The sequence below is a fragment of the Typopeltis vanoorti genome, chromosome 7 (genome assembly GCF_054136105.1).
Source record: "Typopeltis vanoorti isolate ZY-2024b chromosome 7, IOZ_Tvanoo_1.0, whole genome shotgun sequence".
NCBI lineage: Eukaryota > Metazoa > Arthropoda > Arachnida > Uropygi > Thelyphonidae > Typopeltis > Typopeltis vanoorti.
In genome coordinates, this window is record NC_143555.1 from 10,589,254 (window position 1) to 10,611,198 (window position 21,945).

General features: G+C 37.7%; 1 protein-coding gene across 2 annotated transcripts in view; it reads left to right on the top strand.

Moving 5' to 3' along the window:
• LOC150104483 (zinc finger CCHC domain-containing protein 8 homolog) overlaps nucleotides 1-21,945 on the top strand; it is a 341,337-nt gene that overhangs the window by 66,890 nt on the left and 252,502 nt on the right. For both annotated transcript variants that reach the window (XM_090395663.1, XM_090395664.1), the window contains exon 4: nucleotides 9,791-9,879. In XM_090395663.1, coding sequence (XP_090251789.1) covers nucleotides 9,791-9,879 — 89 coding nt within the window. The remainder of the gene's footprint in view (nucleotides 1-9,790; nucleotides 9,880-21,945) is intronic.

Consider the following 21,945-nt stretch of genomic DNA (forward strand, 5'->3'; position numbering starts at 1 on the left):
ATCAGAATCTCAGAACACAAGGGCTACATCCGATTTCACCAGTACAGCCACTCTAGGCTTGCAGATCATGCTCTGGATACTTGCCACAGGATAAGGTGTAAGAAAGCCACAGTAATACACCGCAGCAAGTTCAAATATGAAAGGCTATTCATGGAATCATGGAACATGCCAAACCACAACAAATTTGGATTCATGAGACTGCCCCAAATTTGGGAAACATATATCAGAAAAACTTCAGCCCAAAGGCTAAGAACACCTAATATAGCCCGCGAGGGTCACCATCAGGACTTTAGGAAAACAGTAGGTTCCTCGCTTCGTTTCTCATTTGCTGTTATGTAGTACGCACGTGTCTTTATCTTAAGTTCCCATGAAGATGGCAACGTGACGTTGCCGAAATAACGGAAAGTATATATTAAAGTTGATTTAACTCATATTTCTAGTGTACGCTGTCAATTCCTTAAGTATTTATTACTAACTATTATAATAACGGAATTAACTCACGTCAATTATTCTTTATTCGTAGAATTTTCACCTGAGTATCACAGGCATCATCAGTACAGGTACAAGGCTAATTAAGCAATAACTGTTATATTCACAAAGCGCCACCTAAGTAGCTAAGGTTAAATTTCCTAAATTTATTTAATTATTATTATTATTTATTTATTTAATTATTAAATAATAATTATTTAATTATTCAATTATCATAAAAAAAATTTATTATTATTTCTTTTTAATATATATGTGTGTGTGTGTGTGTGTGTGTGTGTGTGTGTGTGTGTGTGTGTGTGTGTGTGTGTGTATACAATTATATGTTAGGAAAGATTTGCTGCTTTATACAGTACTATCTCCCACAAGGGGGAAAGAAGTAAACCATCGGATCTGTTTAGGTTAGGGGAGTGAAGTAATGTTTCACATGTTTCTTTGTATAGCCGTTCCATTAGGAACCGACTTTTATGAATGACTTTTGTCTTGTTCCACTGAACTCTATGTCTGGTGTTGATGGTATGTTCTGCAATTCCAGACTGTTCGGGTTCAAGGTACTGGATGTACGAATGGTGTTCTTCTAACCGGACCTGAGCAGATCTTCCTGTTTGTCCAAAATATGATAATCCACATGAGCAGGGAATCTGGTAGACACCTGGATAGCTGAGATGTGGGAGCTTGTCCTTTGGAGACATTAGGAAAGTGGAGATCTTTCTGACGGGTCGAAAAGCCACACAGATATTTAATGGTTTTAGCACCTTAGCTATGCATTCACTAACCCCTTGTACATAGGGGATAGGTATACGTGTAGGTTCTTCTGTACTTGAAGAGGATGCTTTAGCACGACTACTTAAAGTTCTTTTTATGAAGGACTTCTTATAGCCATTGGATATGAAGGAAGAATTAATATACTGTAATTCTTTTTGTAAAAGTTCTTCTGAAGAACAAAAGGAGTGGGCTCTATGAACTAGTGGTTTTATAGTACCTGCCTTTTGGTTGGGATGGTAATGTGATTCAGCGTGGATGTACTGGTCTGTATGAGTCTCTTTCCTCTAGACTGTGAATTGTAGATAACCATCTTGTTGGCGAAGAATCAAGAGGTCTAGAAATGCTAACTGCTTATTTACTTCTACTTCTAGGGTTAACTGGATCCTTGGATGAAGTGCATTAATTTTTGAGAGAAACAGTTGTAGTTCTTCTGAAGGTGCCCTTCCATATGGCAAAAATGTCATCCACATATCTGAACCAAATGTTAGGTCTGGGTGTAATGTTGTTAATGATACGCTGTTCGAAATGCTCCATGAAGTAGTTGGCAATAGCAGGAGATATTGGATTACCCATTGCTGTCCCTTCGATTTGTTGGTATAACTGGTTTTTGAAGGAAAAATAACTAGACTTTATTACAAATTCAAATATTTGACAATATCTGGAGGAAATTCTTGGTGTAGTAATTCCATGCTGTCCGCCAATGGAACATTTGTAAATAGCAAAGCAATGTCTAAACTAATCATAATCTCCGAATCGTCTAGATGCAGATCAGAAATTTTATTTCCGAAGTCCACAGAATTTTTTATATATGTAGCAGTTCTTCTAGTTGAGGAAGTGAGTAAATTTGACAGAAATTTTGATATTTTGTAAGTGGGACAACCTGTACAGTCTACAACCGGTCTTAATGGAATTCCTGGCTTATGTACTTTTGGAAGACCATATAATCTCGGTGAGCGCCCAAAGGAGGTCTTTATCTTTTTATCTTCATCCCATATATCTTCCTAGTGTTTTCTTTTTATCTTCATCCCATATCGATATTTTTTCTATAAGGGCATTAAGCTTTTTTATTTGACTACCTGTAGGATCGGAAGTGAAGGGCCTATAAGTCAAATAGTCGCAGAGTAACAGTGATATTTTTCTCTCGTATTCTCTTCTGTCTTGGATCACTTCAGCCTTCTCTTTGTCAGCTTTTGTAATAATTAGGTGTTTGTTATTTTTTAGCGAATTGAGTGCTTTTTGTCCAGTACGATAGGTTCAGCTGCGGCGGCTTGGCATTAAAAAGAATTTTTGCACACTCGAATCTTGTTCTGTTAGCTGTTTTTTGGGGTAAGGATCGAATACCTCTGTCTATACTATGGAAAAATCTATTATGGGTATTTTATTCGGAGCAATGGCAAAATTATGCCCTTTTGAAAGAAAACATTCGCTGTCTGCCAGTGGGCGGCCTGATATGTTGATCACTACTATATCTGTATCAATGACAGTATTGCCAGATTTAGGGTGGCTCACCAGTGAATCAAACTTGTGTTTCAATCTATCATGGGAAGCATTAAAAACCTTTCGTATGACATCGATGAAATGCGTAAAACAGCGTTAAAATTTTCAGTCTCTAATACTGGTTCTATAGCGTTCTTGATATCTGTTATTTCTTTGCTTCTTGTATCTGACAATTTAATAGTGACCTACTGGCCTTTAAATAAATCCGATAGGCTCTTTAAGACTTGTAAACTTTTTTTAGTTTACAGCAGGTAGGAATAACTTGAGCCAACTTACATCGCTTTAGGAATATTATTCTGTTAATGCAATTCGCCTTCTCAACTAATACTTTACTGTATCTCGCACATCGTTTGGAATTAGACTCTCCGTGAAGTCTCGATATAAGTTTCAGTAAGGAAATACCGTGAGTAGACATATTACTATTATAATAACGGAGTTAACTCACATCAGTTATTCTTTATTCGTAGAATTTTTAACTGAGTATCACAGGCATCATCAGTACAGGTACAAGGCTAATTAAGCAATAACTGTTATATTTACAAAGCGCCACTTAATAGCTAAGGTTAAATTTCCTAAATTTATTTAATTATTATTTTTTAAAAAAATTTTTTTTTAATTATTTAAATTTTTTAATTATTTAGTTATTTAATTATTAAATAATTATTTAATTATTCAATTATCATAAATATATATATATATATATATATATTAAAAAATATATAATTACATGTTAGGAAAGATTTGCTGCTTTATACAGTACTATCTTTTCTATGCTGTCCGCCAATGGAACATTCATGAATAGCGAAACAATGTCTACTAGACTAATTATAATCTCCGAATCGTCTAGATGCAGATCGGAAATTTTATTTCTGAAGTCCAAATCTCCGAATCGAATGGTTTACGTCTTTTCCCACAAGGGGGAAAGATGTAAACCATCAGATCTGTTTAGGTTAGGGGAGTGAAGTAATGTTTCACATGTTTCTTTGTATAGCCGTTCCATTAGGAACCGACTTTTGTGAATGACTTTTGTCTTGTTCCACTTAACTCTATGTCTGGTGTTGATGGCATGTTCTGCAATTCCAGACTGTTTGGATTCAAGGTACTGGATGTACGACTGGTGTTCTTCTAACCAGACCTGAGCAGATCTTCCTGTTTGTCCAAAATATGATAATCCACATGAGCAGGGAATCTGGTAGACACCTGGATAGCTGAGATGTGGGAGCTTGTCCTTTGGAGACATTAGGAAAGTGGAGATTTTTCTGACGGGTCGAAAAGCCACACAGATATTTAATGGTTTTAGCACCTTAGCTATTAATTCACTAACCTCTTGTAAATAGGGGATAGGTATATGTGTAGGTTCTTCTGTACTTGAAGAGGATGCTGGAGCATGACTACTTAAAGTTCTTTTTATGAAGGAAGAATTAATATACTGTAATTCTTTTTGTAAAAGTTCTTCTGAAGAACAAAAGGAGTGGGTTCTATGAACTAGTGTTTTTATAGTACCTGCCTTTTGGCTGGGATGATGTGATTCAGCGTGGATATACTGGCTTGTATGAAAAAAAAAATTTATTTATTTATTTATTATTTTTTTAATGATAATTGAATAATTAAATAATTATTATTTAATAATTAAATAACTAAATAATTAAATTTAAATAATTAAAATAAAAATAAATGATTTAAAATAAAGAGCCAATAGGCTTCATTTCGGTGATGTAAAACATTATTTAAATTAAGGGAATATTAAATCCCACATTGTTTTAAAACCGAATAAGAAACTCAAGGTTCGGAATCAAAGAGTTTCATGCCGAATATAGTAACTATAAATGCATCGGCGACTATTAGCGTAAGCTAAAGAACGTAGTACAAACTAGGGCAACTCGTTGCAAAGGTGGAGAAAGTTTTGATCGCTATTCTTAGTATTTTCCATAATGTAAAACCCATCTCCTAGGACAGCGCTTCCCAAACTGGGTGCCGTAGGTTTTGTTGAGGGGGGGCCGTGAAATAATGAAAACAAATTTAAAATGTTTTAAGACTAAGTAGATTTTTTTTATTTTAAAAGAAACGTATTTAACTTTTATTATTTATTATTTCTTTTTTATTATTTTTTATATTTTAATGGAAAAATTCACACATTGGTGTTGGTTCACAAATTTTGCTTCCTGCGTATTTTGGCGCTTAATGAATTTAGTAAATATTGCTTATTCATATGTTTCATTTCAAAGCAGTGGTTAATTGTATTTACTTCGAATGCTCTCCAGGGAAGCTGCAAATCTTCCTGTGCCTTTCATCACACGTTCATAATCAGGGACTGTTGATATTGACTTTATATACATATCAAAACTCGTTTTATATTATCATTGTCATCTGAGCTAGTTTTCTGTTACCAATAAAAGTTTCACATATACTTCACACATGAAAAAAAGCTTAAAAAAGTTCATGTGGGGAGATAGTAACTCCCTTGCAGTGGTAAACAACATGCCCTCCCTAACAGCCACTATACTGCAGAGGCAATAAAAACAAGTATACTTTTATTATGCCAGTGAATAAGGTATGAGCAGTCTGTGTAGTATATTTCTCAACAAATAGTGCAATTAGAGACAACTGGGATAAAAACACACTAATTAATGAATCACATGTCCCCTCATAATACAGAAACTATGTTGTATATATAGACTGAAACAAAACCATATGTTGCATGGGCAAACATAGTATCTAACTAAAAACTATTGTTATTAATTAGATGTGTGTGAGTTCGATTTACCAAGGCAGCAATAAAATTCAACTGAACGTGTTAAAATTCGTAAAAGTGTTAAAACTAAGTAATATATACATAATGAATGTTATGGCAGTTTCGCATATGGAATTCATTTGAAGAGAGTTAGCATTTCAATCCAATTGTCAGCTATGCTTTTATCTTTCGGTTGTGTGATCTTTTGTGAATACCGCACCAATCATATGCACGTTTTAATAACCTGCCTTTGCTGTCTGTTTCACGTTAGGCTTAATTACTGTATAGGGAGAAAAGTCACAAAAGAGAAAAATATTCCTGGTTCGGGGATTCCCTTATTCAGGTAATATTCACTAATTTCATGTTATCAGTCTGTGGTGTGGCAGTATCGGTAAGTGGTGCTATTATTTGATATATTCTATGTTAAAAAATTTAACCCTGAGATGGATAAGTGGCTGATAAAAAAAAAAAAAAAAAAAAAAAAAAAAAAAAAAAAAAAAAAAAAATCCGCGAACAATCAGAAGAAGCAGAAACAGACTCAAAAAAAAAGGACAGTATTTCATATTTTACCAGAACAGCCCGCATCGTCTTCAGAGGCAAAAATGTAATATATGCATTTGATTTTTGCAGTATTTGCTGTGTATGTTTTGTATTGAATATAAATACAATAAATATTATAATTATCTCTCTATTACGATTTTTTTTTTCGAGGGAGGCCATGAAATATTTTAATTTTTGCAAAGGGGGCCCTGACATCCAGAAGTTTGGAAAGCACTGTCCTAGGAGATGTATGATGTTATACATTATGGTGAGAGGTCACTACCCAGACCGGTTTCGATCTTTATTGAGATCTCATCAGTGAGTAGCTAGACTAAAGTATAATGCCTATGGTATTATACTTTGGTCTGTATTATATGAAGCCTATTGGCTCTTTATTTTAAATAATTTATGGGTGCACATTTTTGACAACTCGTATAGCAGAGTATATAAGTTCTTTTCGCTATACCCTTAGTATTATACTTTGGTCTAGCTACTCACTGATGAGATCTCAATAAAGATCGAAACCGTCTGGGTAGTGATCTCTCACCATAATGTATAACATCATACATCTTCTAGGAGATGGGTTTTACATCATGGAAAATACTAAGAATAGCGATCAAAACTTTCTCCACCTTTGCAACGAGTTTCCCTAGTTTGTACTACGTGCTTTAGCTTATGCTAGTATTCGCCGATACGTTTATAGTTACTATATTCGGCATGAAACTCTGATTCCGAACCTTGAGTTTCTTATTCGGTTTTTAAAACAATGTGGGATTTAATATCCCCTTAATTTAAATAAATAAATAATAATAATTAAATAAATTTAGGAAATTTAACCTTAGCTACTTAGGTGGCACTTTGTGAATATAACAGTTATTGTTTAATTAGCCTTGTACCTGTACTGATGATGCCTGTGATACTCAGGTGAAAATTCTACGAATAAAGAATAATTGACTTGAGTTAATTCCGTTATTATAATAGTTAGTAATATGTCTACTCATGGTATTTCCTTACTGAAACTTAAGTATTTAGTTACCAGCGTATAAGCCTTTCTACAAAAATTACTATCATCCACGGAGATTCCATCGCATGTAAGGCCCGCCGTTATGGCAAACTGAAGCTGAAGTTATCTAGCAACTGAATCATCTGACCTTCCTAAAACGCTGCCGGGATAATCAGGTAATCCCAAATTGTGTAAAATTTAAGCACCGTTTCATTTCACAGAAAGCTCTCCGTATCTACAACCGGGCGAGTCAGGCTTTACTTCGGGAGCAAATTAACGCTGCACACTTGCCTAGCTGACGTAAACAGAGCTATTTTAGCTCTAGAGAATGAGCTTTCAAATACGCTAAATCACGAACATTGGTCAATTCTACATGACGTCTCATGCACGGCGGAAAATAAAGAATTCAAACGATTACGGAGTCGACATATGAACAAGTTTGATAAATTAAAAAAGAACTCGACGTCCAAACCAAAACTACAAACCAACACTGTAGTTAACCTTTCTTCAGTTATCTTGAAGCCTGAACTTCTCAACGTTTTGTCACGTGGTCACAACTTTGGCATTGCTCCTAGGAAATTACCAGCCGAGGAATTAACGATCCAGATTGAACGCGGGATTCGCCACCTTCCAAACCACATCGCCAACGATGTTAGATTGGATGTAGCCTGTGTCCTCACAAAAGGAAAACCACCAAAAACCAACATATCCATTAGCGAATACAAGTATCTATGGGAATTGAAGAAAAACAAAGAAATAGTTATCACCAAAACAGATAAGGGGAACACCACTGTGGTACCTAATCATAATAACTACACAGGTAAGTTTAAGGCTTTACTATTATATCGAGCTACTTTCCTCCCCATTGAATACAATCCCACCAACTCACAAATTACAAAACTCCATAGGCTCCTTAAGAAGGTCACTTCTTGGCCTATGGAGATTACTAACAGACTAAAACCATATACCTCTAGACTCCCCCCCTCCCCCCCCTCGTATATATGGGCTCCCAAAAAATACATGAAGAAAATGTGCCATTACGTCCCATAATGGATGGCATTGGTTTCCCCCACTTACAAACTAGCTAAATATTTAGCCAAAGCGCTCTCACACTATACTGGCAACACACCATCACACATAAAAATCTCAGCCCACTTCAAAGCCAGTATAGAAAACCTTACACTCCAACATGATGACATAATGGTTAGTTTTGATGTTTTCTCCTTATTCACAAATGTCCCCTTCAAAGAAACCTTAGAGCTAATCCAAGCTAAATTTCCTCCCGATATCTCAGCCCTATTTCAGTTCACAATGAACTCAGGCTATTTCGTTTGGTAGGAAAAATTCTACAAACAGATAGAGGGGACAGCCATGGGTTCACCACTTTCCCCACCCTTGGCCAACTTCTTTATCGAGACTTTTGAAGAGAAAGCCTTAAACTCATTAATGTACAAATTGAAGAACAATGGCTGAAGTATGGAGCCCATGTCACACCATTTGTCACCGCCTTCTCTTTGATTCACCTTCATCATACACTACTCTCTATTATGTCTACTCTTTTATCGATGTTACCAGTTTTATGTCTATCCCCATATGCTCTAATTTACATCATGGAGTTCCATGTGGTATTTTGTTAAATACTTTTCCAAAGTCTAGAATATCATGCCTTAGCCGGTTCTCTTATCCAGCTCAGCCATTACTTTATTGTGGAAGGTGAGTAAATTACTAAGATAGACCCTCCTTTCACAAATAATGCTGTCTATTCCATAGAGTATCATATTGTTATCCACTTATTTTTGAATTCTGCTCTTAATCAACTTTTCCAATGTTTTAACCACCACTCCTGATCTGCTACAAGTATTTGTTTTTAAATATATAACCTTAAAATTATATAACAGTTATTGTGTCTTTCCACTCCCATGAAACTGTCAGTGCCAAGACTTAAAATATCCTTATTAGTAGTTTTGTCATTTCTCTTGCATTTTCCTGTCACATATGAATGGACTGATATCTCACCCATTCCCATGGCTGTATTCACTTTGAGATTTCTTAATATCCTAAACACTCCAGTTAATCTACCTTCATTCTCATATTGACTCCTCTCACATCTTTCACTACATTATCTCCACCTGAATGATAGATCCTTGTAAAGTGATAACTATTCTTCATTTTACTTGTCAAGTAACAAAAAAGCTCTTTGGAATACTTTTGGCTTGCTCAACATATTTCCTCTGAAATCTGATTTATTTTTCTCACCATGCTGGTCATCCTTGCTTTTGCTTTGCACTGCTTATGAGCCTGCTGATCACCTTTCTCACTGCACATCTTTCATAACATGTATCTTCCACTCCATTTTAATTCACATACATATGTTAGCTATTTTAGAATGCAAGAGTTCAACACTTCTCATTATGGTTTTTCTTCTCTCATTGACATTAAATACTCAAAATTATTATAATGCAAAACCATCAGGTACATAATCATGCATAGTAATGACATTATTTGCTTATTTCATTTATTTTTGTATTTCATGGAGGCATGACTTGTAGATTTTGGAGAAGCAGCTTTATCACATCTGTCTAAATCTGTTTTATTGAAATCAGAACTTTGTGTGTGTGTAAAGAGAGAGAGAGAGAGCCTGATATCACTACCAGAAACTCGAGTTCTAATCCTTGAATGCCATACACAAATACACGTGCACACGTAAAATGCTTGATATTATAGTTTGTTAAATACTAATTAGCTAAATTTTATTATTTATTTACTAGGAAAGTGCAGAACCGTATTTCTCACAGGAATTTAGTGTTGATAATACTCAAGATGTTGAAGACCACCAACAGTTTGCTTCTGTTCCTGTGTATCCTTTTTGCTATATAATTCATCACAGTATACAAGGGTGGGCTGAAAATAATGTTGCTTTTATAAATCCACAAACTGTGAAATTCTAAATGTTGTACTTCCATCCATAGATTCATGGAAATCATCAGATGCTGTATGATCATTCTGCTCCTTGATGATGATGTGCCACACCAGTCCTAGTCAGGTGGTCCTGTTGTATGCTTTTCTGGAGGCTTCCACTCTGAAAACCAGTCACTCCAGACACTATTCATCCATCTTATTGAGGTTCTACCACTTCCTCTTTTTCCAGGGACTTTACCTTCTATCATTGTTTTGAGAAGTCTTTCTATCATTATTTCATTGTGTCCAAAGTATTTCAGCTTTCTTCTGTCAGTGCCTTTAAGGAGAAGTTTCTACCGATTCTTTCTAGCACCCATCTCTTTGTCTGCCTTTCATTGTGTGAAATCCTCAACTATCTCCTGTAACACCACATCTCAAAAGCAGCAGCTATCCTTTTCCTATCACACTCTTTAGGTTCCAAATTTCACATCCATAAGTCATTACTGAAAAAAACAGCTGCATCCAGAATCCTCAGCTTTGTACCTACAGAAATAGATCCATCCTTCCAGATTTTGGAAAGTTTCTGACAGTTATTTTAGCCATTCCTAATTTTTTTTTATGCTTTCTGAACTGCAATTCTCCACATTAATGACAGATCCCAAGTACTTGAATTCAATTATTTCTTCATTAAGGTATACTTGTTTCTCAGCAGCTTCTCTATCTATGTTTCTTTCGAGAACTATAATCTTTGTCTTGCTAGGGTTGCGTTTAAGTCTCCTGTTCTTGCTGATCTCATAAACTCTATCGAGGATTCATTGTAGTTCTACCTTTAATTAGAAAGGTGTACATCAGATTACTGATCCAACTGCCATCTATCCTAATTCCTGTCTTAAGCTCATCCAATGCCGTACACATGGTGTCCTCAGCATAGATACAACAGGTGAGGAGAAAGTAGGTTTCCTTGCTTAACTCTCCTGCTTACCTGAAGTCAATCAGTTAATCCAACACCTGATCTTACCATGGTTTCTTGCTCACTGTACAAGTTAGCTATTAACCAGATATGTGTTGAGGAAAACTCCTTATTCTGATTACTTTCATTACCTCCCACACTTTCACATGCTGAACACATTCAAAAGCTTTTGAGTAGGCTATGAAACACACTACCAAAGAGAGTCTAAAGCAAAGGATCTGATCTCTGGTACCGTGCCTTTCCTGAAGCCTTATTCCTCAGACATCTCTGTCTCAAATTTGACCTCAGCCTATTTAGAATGAACTTTAATAAAATCTTGCATGCATGAGAGATTAAACTAATAGTTCTGTTCTTGCAATCCTTCATATCTCCCTTCTTGTGCAGTGGTATGAAACTGACTTCTAGCTTTATGGCCGTGATACTTTCTCCCATATCCTTTTAATCAGTCTATGAAACACTCTTATCCAGTGGCGTAGCTAAAGCTTTTGCCGCCCTTCTCAATACACACCAAAAATACTACAAAAAATCAAAAAGATGTATAGCATTTCTGGAAATCTTAGTCACCGTCACCACTGGTCAGACTGGCAGGCGTTTTCACCGCAGCTCCTTGATCGCCGTAAACTCCCAAACATGATAGATTTGTTTAAATCTGGACTCTAGACCAGGGGTGAGCAACTTATTTTAGTGGGCATGCCAAAATTGCCAAATCTTTGATGCAAAATTTTCTCATATGCCAGTCGAAATTTTGGGGAACATATTATTATTTGGTGTCTTTTAAGTATTGGGAAGATCTTTTCAAATAATCATACTAGAATGGTAAAATCAAAGAATATTGTAAGAGTGATTATTGTAAGTTATGTAAGATTGAATAAATGTAAAAATTAGTGATGGAAATTTTACTTTAGTCCTTCTATTCTGTTGATAGCGTGAATATTTTTTATATGCATTTAAGTGTAATTCAAGCTGCCATATAAAGCACCAGAATTTAAAGACGCAATTTTAACATCAGCAAGAGTAAACAATAATTCTGATTTTTTTTTTTTTTTTTTTTTTTTTTTTTTTTTTTTTTTTTATAAAGATCAGTCAGACATAAGGTTTTTCAAGTTTTTTCAATATATTGGAGTGCACAATCTCATAATCGTTTTACTTGACTAAAGCACAATAAAATAAAATAAAATTAAAGATACAGTTTTATTACTTCTTAATCCTTTACGAGTAATACATAAAAATGACAGATATATTGTTATTTTACCTACATAATATATTAAAAGAAATTAATCTTTACCATTTTCCCATAGCAGAAAACATCAAATCAAAATTAGAGAAAGAAAAATAGTGGATATTTTATTTATTTAGCATCAGTGAAACTTCTGCTGTTACTACATCACTAACGAAAGATAATTTATATCAGGTTTATATTTTGTAACCTGTAGAAATATGCATGCTCTACTAATTACATCTGTAAGGCTACTCCTGTTACGAGACTTAACAAAGTTCATCACTGAGAACAATGATTCACAAGAACATGTAGATGCATAAATGGATAATAATACCGTTGCAAGGGTTTTTAAACATACAAAAGTTTCGGGAATAGCATTCCAACTTCTTAATATCTCTTTTTCCGCACTTCTCTGTTACTTCCATCTCTAATCGCTCCTTTTCAATATTTTCCAAGTCAATTCTGAGATCAACAAATTTCTGCATCCAAATTGAGCTACTTTGAAAATCAATCAATTGCATTTCAAAATCATCCATATTTATCCACGAAAACATCTGCAAGTTTATTTGAAGATATTTTCGTGTCCTGTAGTTTGAGTTATTTAAATGTTCACAAAAATCTGCGAAAAACATCAGTTTACAAACCCATACGATGTCATACATTTCTTTATAACACATTTGTTGATTAGTCAAAAAGAGATTTATCTCATCCAGGCATTCAACAAATCATTTCTGAACAAGACCTCGACTAAGTCTAAGAAACATTGTTGTACATTATTAGTCCTTTGTACACCGAATCCACCTCATTCAATAGATTCTGAAATTGCCTTTTATTCAAAGCAGGTGCAGAAATGTAATTAACAACCTTGGTTAGTGCTTGCATCACTTCTTGAAGTTCCTTTAGGCCAGCATTTGCACATAAATTCTCCTCATGTAGGATGCAATGAAAACCTATCAGTGGATGACCATCCGTGTGGTTACCCTAGTGGCTATGCACTTTGCAATCATATGCCTGGAGAAGGAGTGTCCTAGGTTCGATTCCCGTCGGCGACGTGAGGAGCTTAAGGATCTTCCTCAGCCATAGCCAAGTTAGCCGGTCTTGGGCGTGGACAGCAGATTTTTTTCCACCAGTTTATCTGGGGTTTTTCATCCCGCAAGCAGGCAAACCGGCTCCATGAATACACACGGATCTACAGTCATAAATACTTAACCCCCATGAGAGGGCTCAACTCACCCCAGTACGGACGTGGGAGAATAGGGAGGAAACTCCATATGAATAAATAAATAAATAAGTGGATGACCGCCATATTTTGCAAACAGATTTACAAATCCTGCTTTTTGCAAACAGATTTACAAATGCTGGGCGCACCATCTGTTGTGATGGATACCACTTTCGAAATATCAATTTGCCGAATAGATAATTCATTCATAACTGTTTTAGATATTTTGCAAACAGATTTACAAATCCTGCTTTCTTACCAATCATGCTGGGCGCACCATCTGTTGTGACGGATACCTCTTTTGAAATATCAATTTGCCGAATAGATAATTCATCCATAACTGCTTTACGTATTTCAACCCCAATGATACGCTCAGGTACTGCTACAAGGTTAATCCTCTCTTCGCATACTTCGTCATCTCTACAAAAGCGAGCAAAGATTGCCAGGCTAGCTGATGTAATGTCTGTGCTCTCATCAACACAAATAGAAAAGAACTTCCATGAAGCTAAACTTTTGTTAATTATTCTACTGTATTCCTTTCCAACTTGAATATCCTATCCTTAATTGTTTTTCTACTCACAGACAATTCTTTAATGCGCTGAATAATTTTTACCTTTCTGAAAGATTGTCAAAAGACGATAAGAGATCAGGAAGATCTTCAACGAGCTCAACCCCCAAAAATGTCGAAACCATTCGGCAGCTTGCACATGAGGATCATTGGAGAACACTCCACACCATTGTCGGTGTGTCATACGGAACAGTCCAGGCAATCCTCACGTGTGATTAACATGCGCCATGTTGCTGCCAAGTTCGTCCCTAGGATGCTGACCCAGGAGCAGAAGGAACACCATGTCGAAGTCTAGCAAGAACTCCGTCATTGTGCTGTGAATGACCCATCCTTCATGTCGAGGATCATTACCAGTGATGAAACTTGGGTGTACGAGTACGACCCTGAGACGAAGCAACAGTCTTCACAGTGGAAGAGCCCATCATCTCCATGACCCAAAAAGGCTAGGCAGGTCCGCAGCTCGACCAAGTGCATGCTCATCGTCTTTTTTGACATTTGAGCATTGTGCATCGAGATTTCGTCTTCAGGGGCCAGATCATCAATAGCGAGTTCTACTGCCATGTTTTAAGGCGTCTGAGGGAGGACATTCGGCAAAAGCAACCAGATCTGTGGCATGCGCAAAAAACTGGATGCTTCACGACGACAGTGCACCCTGTCACCAAGCTCTCCTCACATGTAAGTTTCTCACCAGAAACAACATGATCTCACTTCCGCACCCACCCTACTCGCCAGAATTGGCTCCTGCAGACTTTGCCCTCTTCCTGAAGATGAAGATCCAGCTCAAAGATCATCGTTTTGACACTATCGTGGAGATCCAGCGCGAATTGCAGAAAGTGCTTGACATGCTTTGAAAAGAAGACTTCCAGGACACATTCCAGAAGTAGCAAAGACGCTGGGAGCGCTGTATTGATATGCAAGGGGACTATTTTGAAGGTAATAGTGTGTAAACGTAGATAAATAACGTAATTTCTCGTAAACAGAGCTAGTCTTGAAATTTTTTGATACCACCTTGTGTATATATATATATATATGTGTGTGGATTCAGGAACATTGACTCGGTTGTTATGATACATTTTGATAAAAAGATTTAATGACTAAAACCTAGAATAATAGTAAAGCTTTATTGAAATAAAAACACAACTAGTTTCGGCTTTTGACAGCCTTCTTCAGGTGTCTTCTAAGAATAGGAAACAGTAATAAAAACACTGAAGTTTAAAACTGTGAAGCACAGGAAAATTGCAATACATAATTGACATGAAAAAACGTATTTACATTTAAGTTGTTTTTACAAACGTGGCATTGTTTGTTGAGTGCGTGCTTGCAGACTCTCGTGAACGCCAGTACCGAAACAAGAGCAGAGTGGCTATCAGGGATGTTGTAGCTCAAATTGTTATTTAAATGTTCACAATTAAGGATGAGTTCTCTGGACTCCACAATTTTTATTTCAAACTCATCATGGCAACGAAAGATGTTTTCGGATCATCCCAGCAGACTGAATGACCCTGGTGTTCATCATCAGGCTTGTTTGAGAAAAGAACATGACTAGACAAGGCACTGGCATGTGTTCTTTTGTAAGAGATGTCTCTCTTGTGTTCCTCCATAGACCTTGGTTCTGTTTGTAGATGGTGTCTTGATATCGGAAGTAACCAGACTTAATGCAATGGGTTAGTAAAGCAAACATTTTTTTTTGATAATTTGTTCTTTAGTAATATTAACACTTCTTCTGTAGAGACATTTGTAAATAAGGAAACTATGTCAGAACTTGCTATTATGTCATTCTTGTTGATAGTTATATCTTTAATTTTTGATATGAAGTCCATGGTATTGTTAACGAAGGATGAAGATTATTAGAAAAACACATGACGTATTTAGCAAGATGTTTGGAAAGCTTGTAAGTAGGAGAATCAATACCTTCCATGATTGGACGAAGAGGGAAGTTTTCCTTGTGGATTTTTGGAACTCCATAAATATGTGGGATGAGTGGATATAGAGAGCATAGAGAAAGCCGAATGTTGCGAGATAGTTCAGTTGTAGTCTTCAATAAATTGTTTGTGCAGTTTTGATGTTCCCATGTTGGATCTTCCTGTAGTATTGAATATGTGTTATTTTCAAGTAATTGAAGCATCTTATTATGGTATTCTTCAGAATCAAGGACTATGGTGGCATTGCCTTTATCTGCCGGTAATATTATTATATTTCTGTTGTTGTTAAGTTTTTTAAGTCCTGTCGTTCAGCTGAGGAAATGTTATCTGTAGGAGGTTTCGCATTAATAATGAAAATGGATTCCATTTGTAGAAGGTTAGCCATTTGAGTAGGTAGGAGTGAAGTAGCTTTTTCTAGTTTAGTAAGGAGAGATTCCTTGGCAATAATTCTTGGTGAAGGAATGAAATTAAGACCTTTGCAGAGATGCTTTTTTTCGGAGTCTGTAAGAACGTGAGAGGACTTGTTTACTACAACTTTGTCAGGATTAATGTGGTCTTTATTAAAATCAAGTGGATTCTGCATTCTCTTAAGATTCTCAAATTTTCTAATAAGGTTAATCTTGTTATTATGTTGTATCTGTGATGCCTGAGCTTCACTATTCATAAAAAACTCATGCAAACTACCATTATCCAGAACTTCTTCAAGCTTTCTTTTGAGCTAAAGATCTTTTATCATTGAATAAAAAAGCTAGAGTATGTTTCGTATCAAAAATTCTTTCGCTGAGTAGATCTAACTTTGCCTTCTGATAGATTTTTTTGGCACGTACAGTTGTTATATTTCTCAGGGGCTCACTTTAGTGAGTACAGGCGTGGCAAACCCGAGGTACCTGATGCTGGACCATGCCTTACTTCATGTAATATATATCTGTTATATTATCTGTAGACTGGTCCCTCCTCTTCCTCCCTTGCTTCTTTCTTCTCTTCTTGCCCCCCCCCCCCCGAATGCTATTAGAGTATTCGAGGGCAATCTTTCCTATTTTGCTGTGTCATTTCGTCTTGTGCTAACAGGACATTATCAAACACTGTAATATGATCAGGCCATCTAAAAATGTTCATACCGCATCGTCTGTCACGCAGGTTACCAACAGACGCATTCGAGTTTTAGGCAGAGGGACCCGTTCGAAAAATATGTTACAGTCTCCCTTAGACACCACTCCTCAGCACTCTGCTAGAGGAAACTCCATCAATAGGCCCGCTACCCGTTTGGGGAGGTGTTTAGGAGCAGCGCAAAGAAATGGTTCTGCAAAGGGATGGAAATGGCAACGACGACGGCACCAGACTGGCTTTAGGCAACTGGAACATCTTCTCTCTGACAGGGAAGGAGTTGGAACTGGTTGAGGAAGCCAAGTGCTACCGGCAAGACTTAGTTGGGCTTTCTTCAACCAAGAGGAGAGGCTCTGGAACTCAACCTGGATAAGGGGTGAAAGCTCTACTACTCTGGTGTGAGCCCGACAATGTCTGCTCAGGCGGGTGTGGGGATACTCACAAGCCCCCAGCTATCAGTGTTGTTGAGTGGATCCCATTGGTGGGACGGGTATGTGTTTTAAGGCTTCAGATGAGAAACTATGCACCTAATCTGGAGTCAGAATACTCTGCCTTCCTAGAGGAAGTGGATGCTGCTTTTGACAGGGTGGCAGACATGGAATCAGTCCTGCTAATGGGTGACTTCAATGCACATGTTGGAACAGATGACCAGACATGGAGGAGTGTGGTTGGGAGGAACGACACCCCTAACCTTAATGCGAATGGGTTGAAATTATTGGACTTCTGCTGTACTAACAGCTTGTCCATAATGAATACCTTCTTCCAGCACCGAGAAGTCCATACGTATACCTGGTACAGGGATACACTAGAACAAAGGTCTCTGATTGACTTCTTTATAGGCTCAGCAGACCTATTTTGCTCAGTGTTGGATGTTCATGTAAGAAAAGGGGCAGAACTGTCAACTGACCACCACCTTGTTGTGTGCACTCTACGGCTTCAGAAACCAGATGCTACCATCAACGCTGGTAGGCCTAAGCAGCTATACCGCATGAAATGGGAGACATTGGAAAATGAGGCTGTGAGGAAGAATTTTGCAAATGACATTTCCTCCAGGTTCAAAGAGATTCCCATGCATACTGCAGATGTTGAGGAGGAGTGGAAGCTGTTCAGAACAGCTGTCACTGCTTCTGCACTCTCATGGTGTGGCAACGGGCAGTGAGAAAAGGACACCTTGGTGGAACCAAGAAGTCCGAAAAACTGTCCGGGCAAAAAAGGAGTCCTACCTAACATGGCTTATAGTCAGGTCATCTGAGATGCGTTTGCGGTATGCTGAGGCACAAAAAGCTGCTGCTGAGGCAGTAAAGACAGCAAAGCAGAAGGCTTGGGAATCCTTTGGAGAAAGATTAGACTCATCCTATACAAATGCAAACAAAGTATTCTGGCAGACCATCCGCTACCTTCGAGAGAGGAAATCGTGCACAGCAAGGGCAATTAAGGCCTCTGATGGTGCACTTTTAACAACCGAGAAGGATATCCTTCACAGATGGAGGGAATACTTTGAGAGCCTTCTTAACCCAGGTGGCCCAGCAGTTGTGGACATCCAAGAGGTGCAGATCGGGACAATGACTAGTCTCACAGCAGAAGAGGTCCATTTAGCAATAAAATCCTAAAATCGGGCAAGGCTGCTGGCGATGATGAAATTCGGCCCAAAATGCTAAAATCCTTAAATCGAGACGGTGTTCTCTGGCTGACTCGGGTGTGTCAGGCTGCTTGGATATCTGGGCGAGCACCAAAGCAATGGCAGACATGCATAATAATACCAGTCTTTAAGAAGGGAGACCAGAAGGATTGCAGTAACTATCGTGGCATCTCTCTCTGTTCAGCCCCCCTGGGAATGTGTATACTAAGTGCTTGGAAAGACGGTGTAGGAGTATAGTTGAGTCAAAGTTCCAGGAAGAACAATGTGGCTTTCGTCCTGGTAGAAGCACAACCGACCAAATGTTCACTTTAAGGCAAGTCTTTGAGAACTCTTGGGAATATGCCAAGAATGTCTACACATGTTTTGTGGACTTGGAGAAGGCATATGACCGGGTTCCTCAGAATAAGCTTTGGCAAATAGTACAGAAGTATGACAAGCCAACTATTAGCTGCCATCAAGTCCCTGTATGAATGCCCAGAGTTTTGTGTCATAGTAAACAGCACAAAGTCTGAACCTTTCACAGTCTCCGTTGGCCTCCGCCAAGGGTGTGTTCTGTCACCCCTCCTTTTCATAATATTTATGGACTGGATTGATAGGCACAGCCGAGGCAGTGTTTGTCAGAATTGGAAGATGTAGCATTGGATGTCTGCTTTTTGCAAATGACATAGTTCTGCTTAGCTCTTCCACAGATGTCATCTGTGGAAGAGTTTGTGTGTTTCTATTTGTGCAGATGCCGGAATGAAGATCAGTGTGGCCAAAACTGAAACATTTGTGGTCTCAAGACAACCATCCCAGTGCACTCTAAATGTAAGTGGAGTCCCAATGAGGCAGGTGGAGAAGTTTAAATACCTTGGGTCCATATTCACGAATGATGGAAAATGGGACGTAGAGCTAGATACTTGAATTGGCTTAGCAAGCTCAATATTGCGGGAGCTCGGCCGTTGTAGTATTGAAGCGGGTGTTCAGCCAGAAGGCAAAGCTGGCTATCTTCAATACAGTCTATGTCCCCATCCACACCTATGGTCATGAGAGTTGGGTAATGACCGAAAGAATGCAGACACGAATCCAAGCGGCTGAAATGAGGTTCCTTCGAGGGGCTGACAAGTCTCGACAGAGTCAGAAACTCTGCAATTGGGGAAATCCTCAATACTCAACCGCTGCTTCTCTGTGTTGAGAGATCACAGTTACGTTGGTACAGGCACCTGGTCAGAATGCCACAAGAGATGCTCCCTCAGCAGGCCCTCTTTGCCAAGCCAGAGGGTGGAAGGCCAAGGAATCGCTGGATAGATTATATCGAAAACCTTGGGTGGACACGTTTGGGAAACCCACCAGAACACCTGAGCTTGGTGGCAGAGGATCATGACCATTGGAAGTTCCTCTTGCAGCTGTTGCCCCCACAACCCAATTAGGAAAGGTGGGCCTTGAGGATGTATGTACGTATGTATGTACAGTTGTTACATTCCCCTTAAAACAGATGAAATTGGAAAAGACTGCATGAAATTTACGTTTTAAGAACACTAACCTGTTGACATTCAGTCCTATCTTCTTGAGTGTTTTTTTTTGAATCTTCCTTTTATATCATTTAAAGGCAATGCTATCATAGTCCTTGATTCTGAAGAATACCATAATAAGATGCTTCAATTACTTGAAAATAATACGTATTCAATACTACAGGAAGATCCAACACGGGAACTTCAAAACCCGCACAAAGAATTTATTGAAGACTACAACTGAACTATCTCGCAACATTCGACTTTCTCTACGCTCTCTTCATCCACTCATCCCACGTATTTATGGAGTTTCAAAAATCCACAAGGAAAACTTCCATCTTCGTCCAATCGTGAAAGGTATTGATTCTCCTACTTACAAGCTTTCCAAACATCTTGCTAAACATCTCAAGTGTTTTTCTAATAAATCTTCATCCTTCATTAACAATACCATGGACTTTATATCACAAATTAAAGATGTAACTATTAATGAGAATGACATAATAGCAAGTTTTGACATAGTTTCCTTATTTACAAATGTCCCTACAGAAGAAGTGCTAATATTACTGAAGAACAAATTATCCAAAAAAATGTTTGCTTTACTAAGCCATTGCGTTAAGTCTGGTTACTTCTGATATCAAGACACCATTTGCAAACATAGGAGGGGTGACTATCCTATCCTCGTATTTCAATTAGGAAATCCAATCCAAGCATGCTTGGAAGATTGTGGGCCTTATAGGCCTGCTAAAGCCATTGGGATATGATCTACAAACAGAACCAGGATGTTGAAAGTTTATTTTTCACTTGATTAGAGTATAATAAATTTAGTTTAATCCTTTATCCAAGTGTGAGCAAACAAAGTTCGCACCTGAAAGTATCTTCAGGACTGGGGTAAGGTGGTACAACACCAGGACACTCCTTGCAAAGGTGGAGCAAGTTACCAACGCTCCTATCTCAGTATCTCCCATAATGCAAAACACATCTCCTTGCGAATATGTCTAATGTTATGCATTAAGGTGGAATACCACCTTACCCCAGTCCTGAAGATACTTTCAGGTGCAAACTATGTTTGCTCACACTTGGATAAAGGATTAAACTAAATTTATTATACTCTAACCAAGTGAAAAATAAACTTTCAACATCTTTCTCTAAATCCAGAGTAATTTTTTAAAAAAAGAATGGCACACCATTTGGCAACTCCTATAGGTAGAGATGACCTGCTAATGCTTCTGCCTGGTATCTCCACTTGTCTCCACTTGGGCCTGGCTCCCACTGAAGAGACCTCAATAAAGGTCAAAACTAGTCTGGGTTGTGGCCCTTCCCTTAATGCATAACATTAGACATATCTGCAAGGAGATGTGTTTTGCATTATGGGAGATACTGAGATAGGAGTGTTGGTAGCTTGCTCCACCTTTGCAAGGAGTGCCCTGGTGTTGTACCACCTTACCCCAGTCCTGAAGATACTTTCAGGTGCGAACTTTGTTTGTTCACACTTGGATAAAGGATTAAACTAAATTTATTATACAGAACCAAGATGTTTGTAAAGGGTTGCCCATCTAGCGAAGGGCAACCTTTATCTCCTATTCTTGCTAACATTTACTTGGAGGATTTTGAAACTAAAGCTATATCATCCTTCTCATTTAAACCAAAACTTTGGAAATGCTATGCAGATGACATTATTATTATTTGGAGTCATGGCCATAACTCTCATGGATTTTCTTAATCATCTCAATAATCAGCATTATAAAAAATGTATATAAAATTCACAGTCGAACTTGAACATGACAATTCCCTACCATTCCTGGATATAAAACTTTTACACTGCTCTGTAAAATTTAGAATCTCCATGTATAGAAATCTTACGCAAACTAATAGATATCTTCACAGTCAGTTCCAT